General features: G+C 38.0%; 1 protein-coding gene across 2 annotated transcripts in view; it reads right to left on the reverse strand.

Moving 5' to 3' along the window:
- Window positions 1-20,734, reverse strand: part of SLC24A2 (solute carrier family 24 member 2) — a 172,934-nt gene that overhangs the window by 72,565 nt on the left and 79,635 nt on the right. For both annotated transcript variants that reach the window (XM_077816450.1, XM_077816449.1), the window contains exons 2-3: window positions 13,229-13,267; window positions 11,880-11,988 (exon numbers count right to left, since the gene is read on the reverse strand). In XM_077816450.1, the coding sequence (XP_077672576.1) occupies window positions 11,880-11,988; window positions 13,229-13,267 (148 nt within the window). The remainder of the gene's footprint in view (window positions 1-11,879; window positions 11,989-13,228; window positions 13,268-20,734) is intronic.

A 20,734-nucleotide genomic window follows, 5' to 3' on the forward strand; every position in this document is an offset into this window, starting at 1 on the left:
GTCTTGTATTAGAGACTGAAGAGATTTTTCATACAACAGGATATACCCACAACTCCACTGTGTGAGAATCAGCAAGTAGCTGCCATTGGTAACTTATGTGTATTCTCCTGTGCCCTCTTGACTGTACGTGGCTTAAAGCTACCCATGGAAAAAGAGAAGACCCAATATACCTAAAAACAAGAATCTTTATTTATCTTATCATTCTGGTCCACTCAAAGTCAAAGATATTCTCTGTACTGTCTTGGTGTTATTCAGCTGTGCAAAAGGGATGCCACAGAGAACTAACATAAGAGGTTCAGCATCACCTGTATGCTGCAGAGCTGTGCAACATGGGAGGGCTGAAGGGTCAGTGACAAACACAGCTCTAACAGCTAAATTACCTCATGTATATGGAAGGAGGCTTGAGAGACAGGGATTGAAGGCACAGTAGTGGGCTATTGACAGTGTAATATTGACAGAGCTCTGCTGGTGCTCCCTGATCTGTGGAAGGGAATTCCATTCCTCTGACCCCACAGATGAGAGAGGTCTACTGTATGTTCATTTACAGCTCTTAGGCCTTGTCTACGTACAAAAGTACCACTTCAACTAACTTGGAATGAGAGAAGAAAAAGCTATACCAGTGGAAGGCACCTTTATATTGGTGTAATTGCATCCAGACCAGGGATTGTACAAGTATAACTATATTTTTGAGTGGGTGAAGAAGGGGGAAATGACACCTCTAACCAAAATAGCTATACTGGTGTAAAATCTGTGTGTATACCAGTCCTTAGGCTCTGTGCTCTAAGGTGCTGATTCATCAAGTAACTTTAAGAACCTAAGTAGTCCCACTGGCTTGGGCCTTGCCTAGCTGCTAACTTGACTGGCTAAAAATCAAGGTAAAGCTGTTAAACTGTGTCTACATTGGTGTTAACTGCGATTTTCAATTGAGGTAAAGTCTCTCTATTGAGCTAACTCAAAAACATCTTTTCTTCTAATCTAGACAAGGCTTAATGGAATGGAGAATCAGGTTTATGTCAGTATAAATAAGATGAATCTAGCTCTATGACTGAAAAGACTGAGAATAGAGGCTAAGATCTATTGAGAGATGTGTAAAAAAGCCTGGAATGTATTTTCTGAACAACTTGAAACAATTTATTTTGATAACTGTGTTTTGATTACATTGTCTTGTAGTGAGAAGGTGGTGAGTTTGGCACATGAAATGTAAAGAGTTTTGCAAAAAGTCAGACTCCTGAATGGAAATTTTTGTGTGTGTCAATATTCTACAGTTTTTTTTTTTAAAGAAGTGTGTAACTGCATTTTGATTAACTGTATATTTGGAAGTGACTTTAAGGAAGTAGAGAACTATTTTTTATCTTTGCACATTGTTTATGGATTGGTAATCAAGATTTGCGCATTCATAATAGTCAACTTCTTCTTGGTTATATTCTAAGGTGGATTTCCCAGCACAATCCACCATACAGTTTTCCTATTCTGAGCATTTTTTCTCATTTATATCCTTAGTATTATAAGTTCTCATTTGTTTTTTAAAATTTTTAAATGCTTTATGGAGAGTCTTCTTTGCTTTTCATTCATGTCTCCTAAAAGAAGACAAAAGGTCAGAGAGGGAGGAGCAAGAGAAAAAATTCATATCATGACAACAAAAGGGATTAGGTTCTCTCTCTCTTCCCAATCCCCTTTGCAGTCTCTGCTAGCCATTATTGCTTTTGAGGAAATTCAATTAGCTGATCAGAGATCTACCCCTAAACAAATGGTAATAGAGGCCACTTCAAAAGTTTTACTAGACACTATTCTAGCAGCTATTCAATCTAAATTTGAATCAAAGTTGGATTTGGTCTCATCAGAGATGTTAGATTTAGAACAAAGAACCACCACAGTTGAAAAAATGCTAAAGATCTAGCAAAGAAGATTAACAGAGCACAGGTGCAAAATGAGAGTTCTAAATCTCTAGCAGGGATTTATTAAAAGATAATACTTTTGTACATTGAAAGTCTATATAATCTACTAATAAAAGGATATTAGGCAGTCTTGAATTTAAAGGGGAAAGAGTTATTTTGAAATAATTTCTTGTTTGTTCAATCTCACACCAAATTTGATCCCACTCCCCATCTTTTACATATTCCATAAACCTCTTAAGTCTTTCTTAGTTTATTCATTGTCTGTTTCATCTGTCTCAGATGGCATAATCACAATGCCTCTGATATTGCTTTATGACTGGGAATGTATTATGACCACAGCATGCGGAAGAAAAGGGAACAATTTTTTTTAACAAGAAGATCTTATTTTTTTCCTGATATTTGCTGAAGTACTCAAAGCCAGAGAAGAAATGTATTGGTACAGAAGCCTAAATTCTTGTTAGACTTTCAAGCTTCCATGATGTTCCTTGCAAAACTTAGACTTTTCTACTGTGTTTGTATAGCATCTATCACAATGTGGGGCACTGGTCCATGAGTGAAACTCCAAGGTGCTATTGCAATACAAATAATAAATAGTAATTGTAAAAGTACATCTTTTTTTGCATCGATGATGCCAATGTCATCTCATTAACACATTTAAGCAAAATTATTTAAGGGTACTGAGGACAATATGCTCATCCTCTTTTTCTTTTATCACACCTTCTACTTCTTGTGTCATGTCACGAAGTACAGACCCATTATTCCTGGATGCAGAGCTTGCAGATGTGATCCTGCTCACATTGAAGTTAAAGGGAGCATCATCATTGTATTCAGTAGAAACAGGATCAGACCCCAACATTCTGAAGAGACATCACCCATGTGGCTCCTGCTTTTATGCTAAATAAACTAAGGAACCAATGATACTTTTTGACATTCTATTTTATTTCATAAATACTTTTAAAAAACAAAACAAAAACGGAACAAAACTAAAGCCCTCAGATGCAAATTGATAAATCAACTCAAAATATTACTTCAAATCAAAAATCTCTACACTATTCTAAAATATCATTTGCCTTGCACCAAATGCACATATCTTTGCAGAAAGTTCAAACTCTCCAGCTGTCAAAATGAGATTTATTTCTGATATGTACCACACGGAAAGCTAGAAATTCAATTTTCTATTATCTTTGGCTTTGAAATCCAAAGTCATGCTCTGAGATTCCCTGAGAAGAGCTATTTAGCTTGTTTCTTTCTCTGCTTTATGATAGCCCTGTTAATACCTATCTCAAATACCATCTGTAACTAGCCAAACACATTTGCATTTAGTTGCACACAATCCAAGATCTCTGGTTTTGCTACGTTGTTGCTCACCTTTTGGCTAAGCTAACCACAGACATTTTTCATATAGTCTTAGTTTTATTTTTTTGTATTTTTTTTTAAGTTTAAGGTGAACTAAAAAGTGTCTGGGATCCTAAACCAGTAACATATTATTTCTAGAGGCAAAAATTTCCAATAATTCCCCATTGAAGAAAAATGTCTAGAATCTCATTCTCCTTTGCTTTCCTGAAAAGTCAGGAGGTTTCTATTTTCAGTCTACAAAAACACTGAAAGTAGGGCATTTTGCTGCTTTGAATATTTAGAAGATCAGGGTTGGAAGAGACCTCAGGAGGCCCACTAGTCCAATCCCCTGCTCAAAGCAGGACCAACACCAACTAAATCATCCCAGCCAGGGGTTTGGCAAGCCAAGCCTCAAAAACCTCTAAGGATGAAGATTCCACCACCTCCCTAGGTAACCCATTCCAGAGTTTCACCACCATCCTAGTGAAATAGTGTTTCCTAATACCCAACCTAAACCTCCCCCACTGCAACTGGAGACCACTGGCTTCTTTGCTTTAGATGCTAGGGATCTCTTCAGATCTTTGCAGAGGAATGACAGAATCCTCAACTCAGTGAGATCTCTCCTTTGTCAATAAAGATCCCTGGCACATTTTAAAAGTTATAGGGATCCTTGTCTCAATGGGAACAGGGGAAAAAATATCTGCAAGGTTCACCCTACGAATAGTTCTCCTCAACTCAGTTTTACATATATGTAGCCATTAATTCTTTTACTAATAAAATGCAGGCACTTTTGTGATGAAAAAAAAAGCAAATATAATAAATCACAGCCTTTCAGCACCAGTACATTATATAATAGGATATTTTGGAGGTGGAGTATAGAAGGAAACAATAACTCATCCAACTGAAGAGATGCAAGATATAAATCTGGGAATTTGTGCAAGACACTGGGTGCAACTGTGCCCTATGATTTTTCAGGCAGAGATTCCCCTCTGTGTATGGGTCACACCTTTCTCACATGGCAACAGGGGAGTCAGCCATATGTATAGGAGCATTCTTCCAATTGTCCAGACCCCAAGCAGAACCCTTTGTTAGTCTGGGGATTCGTGAGTCTCAACAAGCTGGAAACGAGCGGACTGGGGAGGATGGAATTTGTCTTCCTAACAGCCCTGCAAACATTCTGCAGGAAAATTAATATATCCTCAAGTTATATTAACTTTCTGAAGCCACCACACCATGACTGAAATCCCTCTTTGAGTGGAGCACTTTGGACAGCCACCAGTAGGAGAAACCACAGCTACATTGCCAGGGAGTAGGAGGCAGAGCTGTCAAGACACAGAGCCTATGTGAGATGGGGCCTTTGCACAGATGGTCCTGCCTCTCACTGTATCTGTAAGATGGTGGACAGGTTCTACAGCCTGTTCCATGTAGGGGTTGGGAGGGTAGACCTGGCACCTCAACACAAGAAGTAGGGAGAAATATTCGGAGAGTGAGCCTTGCAGCTATTTCCTTCCCCTGCTCCCATTGAGACAAGCATCCCTATAACTTTTAAAATGTGACAGTGATCTTTATCAACAAATGAGAGATCTCACCAAAAAGATGGTACCCTCAATAACATAATGCCCATTAGTAGCAGGCAAGGGCATTGCTTCCATACTCATTTAGAACTACTGTTTGCATCATCAACACTGCTTTCAACATCTTCCTGGGTTTTCCTAATCCAGAAAAGTGTCATTCTAGATAAGGCTAGAACCTTATAGGATCTGAGGTTTGACATTCATAAGAGAAAAATTCAGTAAAGGTAATTGATTCTCATGTTGTTTGCTTGAGACCAACTGCTGCACATTTTATTGGGGGTTCCTTTTTCCTTGTGGAGCTGATTAGAAATAATAAATCATTTATAGCCTTTAGAACATGTCTGGATCATTTAGGTTGCATTTGATGATGAACAATTCTGTATCATTTGCAGTTGCCTGCCACCAAAATTACACTAAGTGCTTCTTTGTTTTTGTTGTGAGAGTCCTTGACAGAACAACAGTTTAAAAAGGTAGCCTTTTTCAATAAGGAAATAGGATGTGGGGTAGGGATTTATATTCTTCATTAGCCTGACAAAGAAGGCTGAATCCTGATGGGAACACAGGCCCCTTACACCCTCAGAGTAACTGTAGCCACCCTAAATTATCCTGGGAATGGTCAGGTGGGCACAGTATGGAGCAGCTTCTTAGCCATGAAGCAACCACTCATCCATCCAACGGGTGAGCACCGCTAAAGCAGAGATAAGCTTCCCACCACCCTGACAAGCCTTCCACAGGTTTCAGCCCCCAAGTCTCCCCTACAGAATTCCTATAGAAGCTACTGTAACACTGGAGTTGCAATAAACAGGAGCAGCCTATACAGGGAGATGAGAGTCTCAAGGAATGTGTGGTCCCCAAAATGTTATCTGGTGGAAGTGGTGGGGATGGTATTGGAGGAGTCTGTGGTTCTGGCCTCTGAACCCAGTTGCTTGTTGGTTGATGGGCTGTTTCCTGCCATTCAGAACTGTCAGCTGTTACTCAGGGAGAGGGCACCACTTGGTCCCCTCACTGTCTGTCCAATTTGGACCCTCCACTGTCAGTTAGCTGGAGCTCAGGGATGCAGGGGGAGGCATTTTTTCACTGCAGTGTCACTTCCTGGCAACCCCCTTGCAGTATATAGCACAGGGAGAACAGAGTCTTGGATTCCACCTCCAGGGATGGAGAGAAGCAGCTGCTGACAGCATGCTGGCTGTTGGTGAGGAGGGCCCCCTCCCACCTCATGATTGCATGCAATATTGCTCTGTGGGTACGAAGCCCGGGCAGGCTGCAGAGTTTTGGTAGGTCTCTGCAAATGCTGAGTGTGCGTCAATCAGGTTTTTAGATGGTTAAAATGATGACCATGGATTTGATTTTGTAAGTTGCTGGATACCTCACAGGGCCAGCTCACAAGGTAGCTACCGTGGAATCAATTCAGGAAGGAGAGGTAAAAGGGAAAGGATTAGGAACACAAAAATAAATCATTCGGTCTGATCTTTTCTTTGGCTTGTGGAGGCAATTTTCAAAGAAACAGTTTGAATTGTAGAGATTATACTTTTGGGTGTTACTAAATGTAATGCCTGCACAGACTTTCTGATGTTAAAATAAATAAGGCAAACAGGCTCACGCTTACTGAAAGATCTGAAGGATCCAGATTTATAGAAATAGCCTATAGAATGTAGTAGGGATGAAACCAATAAGGTTACTGAAATCATTCGAAGCATGCTATGGGATATAATAGAGAATGATATCCCTTCCACAGAATTTTAAAATCAATGTATAGAATTTAATAGAGAATTATAACTTTGTTATAGAATTATATGGGTTGGTTTAAAAATTCTATAGAAACATAACTTTCTCTTTTAAATCCTATTGGATTTTTTCATACAGCCTAGTGGTTTTTACCTCTTCTCTGGAGGAAAGATCAACCTTCCTATTTTTTTTTAATTTGATGTTCAAAGAAGACCCCTGCTTCCCTGTATTAAATTGGTGAAGGGTCAGAATTTAAAATACCTAAGGTTACTTTAGCATGAGATCTGTATTTCTAAATACAAAGTGTGAAAGGAAAGATAGAGGCACAATGAAATGCCCTTTTGTATATTACAAAAAAACCCATGAAAGGTCTTTGCAGACAGATCCTGAAAAGAGATTTGGCAGGTTTTTATTTCCAAACATAAAAAACAACAGAAACAAAACCAAAACAAGTTTCTTAGAATAACGACTAAGCCATAGTAGTATGGTGTCCAGAAGATTAAGACACTCCATCTGTGAAGCACTTAGATACTACAATGATGGGCGCAATAGAAAACCCCCAAAATAGATAGATATGGTAGACGGCTTGACCTGTGTAATCACTGTGATCATTTAACAGCAGTATTTGAACAAGAAAGAAACCGTAGAGACTGGCGAGAGGCTAGCACACAGGAGAAGAGGAGGGGTGGGATATTCATAGACCTATAAATTGCTCCTAATAAAAATAAATTGAGGGATTTTCTGCAGCTTCCCAGCAGTAAGGCCCTGATCCAAAGTCCTTTAGAATCAATAGGCATCTTTCCACAGACTTCAATGGCCTTTGGATCAGGACCTAATTATATATGAGTCAGTACACTGAGTCTGATCCTGCAGCCCTTGCTGTCATGAATAATATTGATACAAGTAATTCATCTGACTTCACCAAGACTATCAAGTGAGGAAAGGTTGCAAGATCAGCACTTAAGCAGTAACGAATTTGGCACAGGACATTTCCTAGAGATTAATGACTGGCTGGGAATAGTTGATGGCCTGAAGCACAGCCAATCATTAATCTTAATCCCCAGGAAATGTCCTGCTGCAAGGTCATTGTTGCTATAATAAGATCAAAATGGGGAAAAAAAAATCAATGCCACATTGATTTTGTTTTAGTGATGCAATTTCAATTGCTATGCAGAGATCATTTCTAGCTAATGAAAGTCCTGTACACTTGCCAGACAGAGTGGTTAAACTGATAGCAGTGAACATCTACACTATGGCCAAGATTTTCAAAAGCAGAAGCCTAAATTAGGCTTTTAAATCCATATGTGGAAACCTGCCTGATTTTCAAAAGTGCAGAGCACTCAACTGCTCCCACGGATCTGAGTAGCTGTTATTAATTATTATTATCATTTGTATCAAACCCACATGTGTGTTAAGCACTTCGCAAAACAAAGAGTCGGACAAAATTCCTGCCCCCAAAGACCTTACAATCTAGAATTCAGACACGACACAACAAGCAAAGGTGACAACGAACTGGAGGGAAATGTGAGGAAGGACAGGATAACATCAATAGAATCATGTGGTTGTGACTAATAATTCATGTATATTTTGTTATGAGTAAAGACGGCTTTTGTTATTTTTTTAACATGTAATTTATTTCTTGTTTTCTTCCCAGAAGAAATGAAGTTTTAGGTGTCTGAACAGGTAATAGTGGTGGCTTGACAAGTGAATTATTCAAGAGTGAATACTATTAACTATTTTCACTTACGTACATTAGGTGCCAAGGCAAATATTAGGTCACATAGGTCAAACTAACTTTTTTTACTTAATAGACCAACTCTGTATGTGCATTCAGACCCACATCTGCTGACTTTAGTGACAAAAAATAAGATTTGACTTCTTTTCACTCTTGGTAGCCTTACAAAGCCATCAGATGTCTGGGAGAATGGGCTGGATTCTTTTCTGGCACATCCATTTTCTACACATTGTTTACTGAATTATAAGTGCAGAATTTTTATTACTGATGTTGATATATGAGCGAGAAAAATAAAATAAAAACATGTCTTGATTTTCTAGTTCCAGTGTGTCAATGTTGTAGTTTAATAAAGATCTGTAGAACTCTCCATGTGTCTGCTTTACAAACCTCTTGGAACGCAGAAGATCTGAAGCCCTGAGACGGAAGTGTCTCTCTGAAGAAGTTTGAACATAAATTTGGGTAAGCCACAGCAACGGAATATGAAATCAGATAGTTATTTTCACATGCTTCTCCCAGACACAGGCTAAACAGTCATTACTATATTTATGGGCAAACCAGGGTTAAAATCCTTGTCCTATTGATGTCAATGGGAGTTTGATATTTGCACATGCAGATAGTCATTATGGTGCCTAACTTGTCATCTGTACATTAAATTAGTGTGGTCTATCACAGTAATTACATTTGCAAATGTAGGCATGCACTTCGCAGACATTTTTGCTTGTGCAAGTAGGTTTCTACTTTTTGAAAATTTAGCCCACTGTGTCTCTATTAAATGAAACAAAAAGGTGAATAGATTTTCTAAGAAATCCAGTTTGGAAGCCAAGAGACTGTTCAATTTCAATTTGTAAAGAAAAATCATGCCAGGATGGACATGAAGGCATGGAGGAAAACATGGGAAAGGTGACAGAGATGGTGGAACACTGAAGGAAGCTTCCTCGGATATAATTTCAGATTACTGCAATAACCACTAAGCAACACCGTATTAAATAGTATTGATAAATGCTTATTTTACTGACATAGATTAACTACTATATACAGCCAAACATTATTGAGTTATTTGCTATTACATGATCTGATTTTTAAAAGAGCTCAGCACCTACTGCTCCCAAATTAGAACACAGATTTAGAAAGCTCTCCTTCTGAGACTATTCTAAATGAGAGGACCCTAAGTTCTTCTTTGATACATGTTATATGGAGCAAGCCTTGCAATGGGGAAGAATCATGGACAATGGTATATAGAGGAATCAGCTAGGCCTGGCAAACATATGAAGTAGGGCTAGGCAAACAGGTTCTAGATAAATAAAAACTGGATGATCATCAATCTTACTTCTGAATCTTTGTTGAGGCCTGTATTTGGGTTCAGTTAAGAAGTCCATGTGACTCCCTCTCCTGCCACAACCTTCCAATTTTCCCTTGATCTTCAGTCTCTCACTAAGGCCCTCCCCTGTTGACTGGCTCTCCCTAACCCACTTTTCTGCAGCAATCTACGTAGCCTCTCGTAATTCCTACCTTTAAAAATGAGTTCAGGAATCCCATTTGTCTCTAATCCCAGGTGCCTCCACTTTGCTGTATGTTCTAGCATGTGATGTGATTGGAATAGTTAAATCAGAGTGTGCAGTAGCACAGATGCAGCTAGGGACCTACAAACTTATCTTTAAGGATGGGAGAGGAAAATGGAGGGGTTGTGGGGAAAAAAAGAGAGTTTATAAACCGTGGTAGTTGATATATCAAGTTTCTGGAGGATGGAAGGCCTGCCTCACTGGTGGGTGGAGATAGGACCTGAGTTGGGATTGGGAAAGGAGTTGCAACATTGAGAATATCTGCTTGCTTTGATATTAATAGATTCATATCTATCCTCTTGTATGGTTATTCAGGTGAAGGATTCCAAGTGGGTTGCTCCAATATGTTTCCTATGAGCCAGTTTACTAGTTATGATAATAGGACTGGGCACAGTCTGGACTGACTGTATGCTACTTAAAGGGGCAGACTTCGGCAGTTACATAATGCAGCATCTATTAAATGAAGAAGTGCAGCCTCAGTTACATCAACAGAGAGAACCACAGGGCTTCTCTAAGACCAAAAGCAGTAGCGGCTGCTTTCAGGTGGATAGGGTCATATGATTTGTGTTCTTAGTGTCCCTGTGGTAATGGTATAATTCTAACAAAAATCATAGCCATATTTTTTTGGCAGATTAAAGCAACAAAGGGTTTGGATTTGTACTACAAACCTTTCTGAGTGCAGAATTAATGGTGTGGATAACAGAGGAGCTAAAATATCACACTTTCATTTTGCATAATGAGTGTTAACTTGCATGTCTGGAGAGTGAAATGGAAAGGGAGATTTACTGCTTCAGAGAGATGCAGAGCTGGGTTTATTTTTTTATTTTTTTTATTGTGTGAAAAATGTTTGCAATTTAAAGACATACCTAGTGAAATCTGATTTCTTGGTATGTATCATGAAAAGCAATTTAAATGTATTAGGGTACTTCATATATTTTATAATCAAGTTTGGAAGTGATCAGGGCTTTCAATATTCTTAGAGATTTAGGACCATTTGAGCCATTCACATCTTTTAGGAGGAATTATAACTTTGAAAAACACATGATTGCAGAAGACATACCTTATTGCAGCAGGGAAAAGTCATGTAATCGGAACACACACTTCACAAATAAATACCTGGGTTTGGATTTTTGGAAATTCACCTGAAGGGAGTGGCGGACAAGGTGACACTCAGATTCAGACCAAACCAGTATATAGTTATGTTTTCCATCTAGAGGATCACACAGTGAACACATTACTCGGCACTTTGATAATATCAGCAAAAGTAAGTGTGTGTGTGTGTGAGAGAGAGAGAGAGAGAGAGATGTGTGAGTGAGTGAGAGGGAGATGGAGATGGGGTGGATGTGTGGGAGGGCTGGGGGGAGGAGAGAGTTGCAGATCAATAATGGCTCTGAGTTGATTGTGGATAATCGCATTCTATCTGGTCTCAGTGAATATCCATCCAAAGCCAAGATTGCAATGTTTCAAAGTTGTCTACATTCCATATTACAAGTTAGTTTCATGTTTAGCATCTGATGAAGTGAGCTGTAGCTCACGAAAGCTTATGCTCAAATAAATTGGTTAGTCTCTAAGGTGCCACAAGTACTCCTTTTCTTTTTGCAAATACAGACTAACACGGCTGTTACTCTGAAACCTGTGATATACTGACATCAAAGCTAAGAATGGAAAATTGACATCCCACACAAGTAGCAGTAAAAAACATCTTTCTAATTTTTACATCCCTGCCCAACAAGAACTCTGTTCAAGCCCAAACTAGACAGAGAAAGAGAGAGAGAGAGAGTTAGTACTTATAGTGCATCCACCAGACAGTCATAATTATTATTGGTATTGCAGTGAAAGCAATCCCTATATGTCACAATCCTTCATGGGACTGTGTATACTTTGGCATTAGAGTGCAAGCCCTCTCTCAGAAATTGCAAACAACAAAAAAACCAAAACCAAGCAAACCAAAACCAAAAAGAAAGTAGTTCAGGTACAAACAACATTTTTGTGAATAAAAGGGAAAATCTTTTTTTGTTTTATACAGCAGAGAAAGAAAAAAAAGTTATTGGGATACCTTCGGCAAGTGGGTCAAGCGTGTGAATCATCAGCTGAAAAATGCTGTTTCTCATTAGACTGTTGTGGAGAGATGCAGAGCTCCCGCCTCGCTGGAGCCGTGGCTTGGTCTGAATGAAAAAAAGAAAAGGAATTTAGCCTTTTCTTGAGAATGGATCCAGTTACACTATGAGTTGTATTCATCTCCGAGTGAAAACATTTCTGATTTCCACTGGTCACATTTTGTACTAAGCAATATCACGTATACACCCCCTTTCGCCCCAAAGGATCCACTGGTCATTCATCAGTAGACTGGGACTCAGGAGATGTGGGTTCAATTCCTGGTTCTGCCACAAACTCCCCCTGACTTGTTGGGCAAATCAACTGACCCCTCTGACTTTGTCCAGCCTAGGATTTAAGGGCGTGTTGTTAGAATGTGTAACTAATATGTTCTAAAAGTCAAACATAGACAAGGCAGTGTAGATGTTGTATGCTAAATTTGTCAAGTTAAAACCTAGGGGGGATTATTTTATGGGAGATAAAGAGCAGCTGACAGTCATGGCAATCTTTAGTTTCACTGTGAAACCGTTTAGCTCTGTCCTGAAGTACACCAGCTTCTCATTTCAAATGCCTGCACTCCATTACAGACCATTAGATATCCTCAAAATGATGTAGAAAGGTAAAAAAATCCCTATCTATATGATAGCATCTTAGACAGGCCTTAAGTCAGTTATAGTAACAATGTGTGCCTCTGCCTATTGTTTTCCATCAGATGCTGTTGGCAAGGTTGAAGAAAAAAAAGGACTTTCAGAATGATGATAAATAATGTACACACATGTGCACGCACAGACACACAAAATAATAGAGCGAAAAAATAAAAGATCTTCAATACGTTTTAACAGGCTTATAAACACCTAGAAGAGAGTTTCTTTCCTGTGCCGTTGTACAGCCATAAGATTCTTAGAGAATACAGCCATTTTGTGGATGGCAGTGTTCATAAAACATTCCATTTAGTTGAATAATAAATAATAATCAGGACCAACAATTTGTAAAACCTAACAAGCCCCTGCCAAACCGATTAAAAAAAACAGATGAAGGAAATAGTCTGTTTTCAGTTAAAGCGTCTACAGGGCACATACATTAATTCTTGGTGCCAAATGAAAAATTATAGAAACTGAATACCAGAATTAACTTGTCACTTTAACTTTGGAACTTAATTATTTTTAATTGTATAGCAGCATTGGGGGTGGGGGTGGGGGAAGGATGATAGCTTATTAAAATGCTGAAGTGTGCCAAAGCAAAGTAAGATTTGTCTCGCCCACACCTTCCAGAAACAAATGCCCAGACATAAAAATATAAACTGCTGCCTACCGTCAGTGTTTGGTCATCCTTGTCCCCAGCATTAGGTGGCTGCTTGCACAGGAAAAAAAAAAAAAAGAAATGTTACATGGCGCCTGCATACATTTTCGAAGAAGAACATTAAACAATGGAAGACACAGTTAAACAGCAGGTACTTGTGTACTGAGTGACATAGATTCTATGGGCTACAATGTGATTTCACAGGTCTCGAACTATGTGATGTTAAAGACCTTAAATATTCTGTAGGTACTAGGTAATAGGGGATTCTTTTGAAAGGTTCAGGCTGAAATGCTCCTGAAACCTCTTATCATTGGCTACATAATTTGCCTCTCACGTGTCACTGAATTTCAGGGTCTCAGTTATAGCCAGTGGGCTAAATCTTGAAATCCTCATTTTTTTATACAGTCTTCAGTGAGGCAAACTCACATTGGCTTTGATGGGAGTTTGCCTGAATGTTGAGTGCACTAAACTCAGTAAGATCATCAGGGCTGGATCATTATTGATAATGATTCCAAGTGATGATCCTGATATCTTTAAAAAAAAAAAGATGTTCTGAGTCATTATATAAGCTTACTATTTTAAATACCCATCTTAACGGTACTCAGCAAAATGCCTTGTAGCCCTAATTGACAGGATCAAACAGTTAAGAGCAGACAACATGGCAGCAGAGTATTGATCTCCCATGTACAAGAATCAGACTCTGGGGTGGATTTTAAAGACATTGCAAACTACAAAATAGGTGACTTGTGTCCCACAGATATTCTTTCACTCTTTTGAGTACAATAATGGCAAGACAATGACATTTATAGGATGAAAAACTGGGGAGGACTTTGGTTTTCTTTGTTTCTATAAATGTTTTTGGGAGGATTGTGATAATGGACAATAAACAGAGTCATAATGGTTTCTCAAATCTGCTGAAGCCCACAATACAGTGTTAATTCACCAGAATATACACACAAAAGCACCAGTGAACTATGATTAATAAACCACTGCATACTCTACCTGTGTTACAGTCAACCTCATGTGATAATGCCCCTTCCCTCAAAAAGCAGTGTTGTAAACCATTTCCTCCATACCAAGCTTTCTTTCTTTCTATCAAACAGCTCAACAAATGGTGCTGTATTCTACAGCACAATCCCCAGGGGGAATTATCCAGTGCAATGAGCTCAGCTTTTTGACACACATCGAGATTAACTGTCAATACGCCTTTTCAGTTAGCGAATTTAACCTTGGGGGTTAAGTAGAAGAGAAACAATTATGAGCAAATACTGATACAGAAGCAGTTCATTTTTGTTCCACAGTGAGTAGAGGAAGAACAGGACTTAATTCTTTATGTCCAAAACGTCCCCAGCTGAGAACATCAATTTGAAGAAAAGATTATGTGAGAAACGACTATCTTTTGGTCTGTAATGGAGTCCCCCCTATCTCTCAAGCCAGGCTGACTCAGTGCAAACAACGGGGAAATAGCACAAGGGGAAAGAGCTTTTATTAGAACTTAAAAAAAAGAAAAGAAAATTTCTGCAGTAAAAAGGTCAACAAAATGTGCTCATTTATCTTTAGACAGTATTTTGATGGGTACTGTTTAATAATGGTGTGTACATATATGCATACATTTATACATTCTATAAATGTACACATATATTATTCACATATACTGTCAGGGGTTGCTTTTGTATTATTCCTTCCCCACAAATCTGATCTGTGTTCATACTGGGGAAAATTCACCCTAAGGTGAAATTTTCACCTGAACAGGGACCAGCCCAAGACCACTTAAGAAGCTCTTGAGTTCAGTGGGCCTAATCATGTGAGTCAAGTTACTCTTATGTGTAAGTGTTTGAAAGACTGGGTCCTTAATATGAATGATAAAAATTATCAACAAAGGCTTTTGTATTTGAGGAGCTATGTGGTCCGGTCCATATCTTGAATTTTGAAAAAAGATACAATCAAGGATGAGAAAATATTACTGAGTTGTAGCCATTTATTGGACATGACCTTGCAAGGTGCAGAGCACCCTCGACTCCCATTAATGTCAATAAGAGCTGAGAGTGATCAGTACTTCTCAGAAGCACCTACCACTTCGTAGGATCAATACATAGTCCTATCCAACACCCCTTCAAGTCAGTGGAAAGACTGCCAATGACTTTAATGGGAGCTGGATCAGGCCAGGTAGGTATATTAAGATAAACAACTACCTTGCTTAAAAGAAAATGTATAGCCTGTACATTTTAATTTGTACAAGATAATCATTGAAGTAAACAGAAATATTGGATTGTGGCAATACATATTCTATTTACATTTTTTAAAAAGATTTCAGTAGGATGGAAATACACTTCTGAAATGACCAAGATATTCTCTCTTATTACTACTGCAACATGAAGTATAAAACTGTTAAATGGATATCTTTTCAAATGTGGTAAATAATATATTTGTTCCTGAGCTGAAACCTTGTATTTCAAGTTGCATTGCAGAAGAAATGTTCATGACAAAAATATAAATAGAGGTTTGGGAAGAAGATGCTCACACAAAACTTGAACAGCAGCAATGCAAATAGTGGGCCCACATTTGAGTTACTGAGCACTATCAGTTTCCATGGACTTCAGCGGTAGGCAGGACATTTCACATCTTGCAGGACTGGATCAACAGTCTTGTACAGCTGAGCATACTCTTTGGGCCTGATCCTGCAAATACTTACACACGACTAACATTATTCACATCAGTGCTCCCACTGAACTCACATATTTTTGTCAATTATTTTAAAACCTTTAAATTTATTTTATATTAATTATAAATTCTTTAATACTGCAGTGCAAGCACAATTAGTTCAATTTGATGACTGACATGAATAAAGCTTTTTATAAACTCCAAATGATACCAAACTGTATTTGTGTTGTACAGCGTATGAGCAAAAAAAAAAAAAAAAAAAAAAACTAGTGGAAAAAGACTAGACCAATACAACATTTCTGTTTGAAAAAAATACTTTTGAGTTTCCTACTAGTGTTAACGTTAAAGAGACACTGTCAACTAAAAATCACATATTGCACAGAAGCAAATTGTATTATTTGTTATAATAATGTCTCAAAATCAAATATATTTGTCACTACTTATGCCCTAGTTTTATCTTTTTTTTTTTTTTCCAGTTTGGACAACGAAAAATCAGCTAAGCCTATTTTTCTTTTGTTTCCAGCCAGTTTCCCAGTCAGGTTCTCAGTGCTGCAACATTTGGATTTTGAACACTTCAGGGGAATATTTACATTCAAAAATATGGTTTTCTTTGGGTTATCTTAACTGGAGAAGCCTATTTTTATTAGTCTTAGGTTTTATAAAAGCTTACTATTAAATATAAAATTTAAAATTTGGCCCAAATTTAAATTGATTATGTCCCTTTAAACCAACTGTGAATTCAGTTTTTTGTACATAGCTACAATGATATTAATCTTTTATTTAGAAAACAAACACTCTGTACAAGAATGTGTGCACTTGTATCATGACAATCACCACATATTAGCTCCTTTTTAAAAGGCAACTTCCATCCTTTTGTTCTGACTTTTTAATTTCTGCATTGCAGATAGTTCTAGAACAGATACTAGAGGAGATGAGCACCATATACTTTGCAATTCCACATCATAATTAACTTACAGCTGTTGAGAGTTTTTATAGTAATGCAAAATACATACAATTGCATTCTGATATAGTATCTAGTGGACCATACCTTACTGTGCTTACACAACGGTATTCTTCTATCTTCATATCCATATGATGGTTAAATATGTAAGGTTTTTAATACCTTACCTTAGAGCCCCAAGCATTTATTTCAGGAACAATCCTATATCTTTCCTGCTTGCCATTAAGGCTGGAACATTTGATGCCCTCCCATACCTATCCCTATGTCTACACTACCACTTATGTTGGTATAACTTATGTTGCTTTGGGGTGTGAATAATCCACCCTCCCCCTCCTCCCCCCCACCCCCCGAGTGACATACTCACTGCTGGTGTGGACAGTGCCTTGTTGGTGGGAGAGTTTCTCCCACTGACATAGCTACTGCCACTCATTGGGGGTGGATTAATTAAGTTGATGGCAGAGCTCTCTCCCATTGGCTTAGAGTGGCTACATATTTCATAGATAAAGTTTTATATCCATTTTTCAATTCTTTTTGTTTAGCCTCTTACTTTAAAAACATCTAAACAAATATCCTTACATGATGACACCATAAATACCTTCACCATCTGTTATAACATTGTTTGACACATATCTGACACGGTCCATGCAGATATTAAATCTAATACTCAGTGGGCAGAGCCTGTTCAGAATGCCTAACTGACTGAGATTATCCATCACCTCTCTCTCTGAAACTCCAACATCCAAAGAACTGACTCAAATTACATAGATTGTTAGCAAATACTTTCCCACAAAGGCACAAGGGAATGGGAAGAGCAAAAGCATGGCCTTGCTTCCACCTGCCCTTACTTACCTCCTTCTCATGCTCATGCATTAGGGTTAACCAGAACCTGTCTATAACTGTGACATAGTTTAGTTAGACCCAAAATTGACATTAAAGTCCATGCAATTCTTTCTTTAAAAATTTTTTGATTGTTCTAAACTACAGATAATAAAAATATAAATAATGATTTATTGTACTTTCTCTCTAAGTAAAACCAATGTCCATACATGAGTAACATGCTGGCTGGAAATCTGTGCAGTGAAAAATCTGTGTAATCCACAGATGGCATTGTTCCTCTCAGAAAATATTTTCCCCAAAGAATGCGCCAAATTTTGAAGAATTCTCACCAAACAGCTACATATTCTTGTATACATTATAATAAACTAAAAGAGATTAATGATTTACTGGATGAGCCATCACTGGAAGTAACGAAAGTACATTATGTGCATTGACCAGTAAAGTATAGTGCATTACGAACTGTATTTAAACTCTGTAATCTGGTTTCTCTGATTATTTTTCTGATACAGAGTGTGGGACCAAGGTTAGGGGCTTTACAAAGACGCTATCCCAGGTATATTTTTATGGATGTCTTCTTGCATTGCTTTTCATAAGTAGCATATGGCTCATTGCAATTATACAGGTATCAATAAGTCACTGTTTGTCGGCTCTGAAGAAAATTATAAAAGGCAGTTATTTTAGGATGGAAGGTACCCAAACCTTTTAAAGAGACTGAGGTTTGATTTGAAAATGGGAGAAATAAAAAACAACAACTGCATTTCAAAAGCACCCACTTTGAACATAGAAGCGTAACAACTGTAATGGAGCATAATGGAGAAAGTCCTACTGACTTCAATAGAAGGTGGATTGTCCTCTTAAAATGTAGGTTCCCAGGGAATGACAGTAATGTGCTACATATGCATGATGTACTTGGCATAAGACCATTACGCCATTTATCCCTAAAGTATACACCACAATGCATTCAATGCATTAATACATAGCTAAAATTCATTATGGGGAGGAAAAACATACAAATACAGCTGGCTAAATTCAGAAGCAATTCTAATTGACAATCTAAGTTGAAGTAAATTACCAGGCCCCTCCAAGTGTATGTTTGCTTGTTACACCAACATAGACGTCCTTTAAGCTCCCTTAGACATACTCACTTATTTAGACTCCTTCAGACTCACAGACCACATTCAGAGGTGTTCTGTAATTGTGGGTGGGTATCTTCTCAATGATCCTCACATACCCACCCTTCTAATGCCAAAGGGAGTCTAAGTGAGTGCAGTTTACATGCCCAAAAGCTGGAAAGTGTAATTTATAATGATCCTAATCTACTTTAATTTAAACCTTCTGCTGAATGTTTAGGGTGAAATTCTGGCCCCACTGAAGTCGATGGAAGCTTGGCCACCCTCAATACGTAAATTACATAGGATTTCACTCTCAGTATGTAAATTACACTTCCTTAGACTGTTCCCTAATTCCCTTAGACTGAGAGTAATTGAGAGGGAGGCTGCGTATGAGGTGTTCTAACTTACATATCACCCCGTCTAAGTTAAACATCACCTGAACGTGGCCTGTTAGAATCCAAACCAAAAGGCTTTGTAGATCTTGTTAAGAAAAGAGCTGGAGAAGCTAAAGCTCCCCTTTTCACAGGAGGGCTTCCCAAGGGACAAAATATCTTTACTCTATGAACTAATTAAGTTTCACGAGAGCTGTTTCCTGAATTTAGTTGAGCTTGCAAACCTGCTTTACTCACCCACATCAAGAAACTTCTAAAGCGAATCCTGACCCTGAACAAATATTGAGAAAATTTTTCAAATTTGGGTGCATAATTGCATCTGCAAAATGTGTGTACACTTCTGTTTTGTCAGAAGTGCCAGTCCTATGCATATCTAAAGGGTTTTATGCCTTCAAATCAAGTATTTCCTAAATACCAGTTTGTTCCTGTAATTACCCAGTGTGCGTGCACAAAATGTATCTTATCATAGATATATTAAGGAATTGCATCTTCGTTGATTTGAGAATGACAAATAGGTGGCTTAAGGAGAAATCAGCTGTTAAAGCACATCCTCGTCTGAGGCCAGTTGCTTTAGATCCAAATTCTGAGACATTTACTCATGTGGAATAGTACCTTACTTCTTCAGTCGGTCAATGGGACCACTCCTGGAGTAAGTACCTATTCAAGAGGAGTAACAGTCAAAAGCTGGCTCACTTGTTTTAGCTGCTCTGAACTTACTAAAAATCAGGTATCCTTGATATTTGGTTTAGGAGAGCAATGTAATAGCACAATATTAAAGGCCCTGTGATTATTTAATTACCATAATGCCAATCATAACCATGTAGTTTTAAGATGTCATTTTAATCTTAAGGTTAAGACTTGTCATTGAAATGTTTGTCTCTTTTTTTGCTTTAATTGCAATCTAATATTTTTAAAGACATTGTTACAATTGTTATTTAAGTCAATGTCATTTTTGGCAGTTTATAAGAAGGGGAAAAGGAGGCAATTTTTCAAAAATGGGAGACTAAACTTAAGCTCTTATACTGACACTTAGATATGTACCTACCCAAATTAGCTGCCTATGAGTGTCAGATTAAGTGCATAGATATAAATCTGTTTTGGCTAGCTTCAGGTGCCCAGATATGAAAACTAGGCTCATTACTTTTAAAGCATGTTTAATTAATATGCTGCTATTGTATTAATAATATGACAGGTTAAAAATACATTGGAAGAATGTCATTTAAATTGACAAGTCAAGCACTCAAAAATTAGGAAATGCCAGAATTAAGGTTCCCTGTGTAACCTTAATTTGGTCCCCTTGTGTTTTAATTACATGATCACATACTGTTTTTTCCATAGGACCCCGATCTCATTCAATGTACAGGATGGAGGTGCTCCGGGTGTAAGGCAGCTGTTCAATATTTCTTTTTAGCCCCATAATTTAATGTGTGGCCCTTGTTACTCACATGATCCAAAACTTGCAATTAATACAGAATTATGAATTTCCTCATGCTCTTTTCTATGGCACTCATCCCCATAGTATCCAAGTGCTTTATAAACATTCATGAATTTATCT

This window comes from Eretmochelys imbricata, chromosome 5 (assembly GCF_965152235.1).
Source record: "Eretmochelys imbricata isolate rEreImb1 chromosome 5, rEreImb1.hap1, whole genome shotgun sequence".
Classification (NCBI taxonomy): domain Eukaryota; kingdom Metazoa; phylum Chordata; order Testudines; family Cheloniidae; genus Eretmochelys; species Eretmochelys imbricata.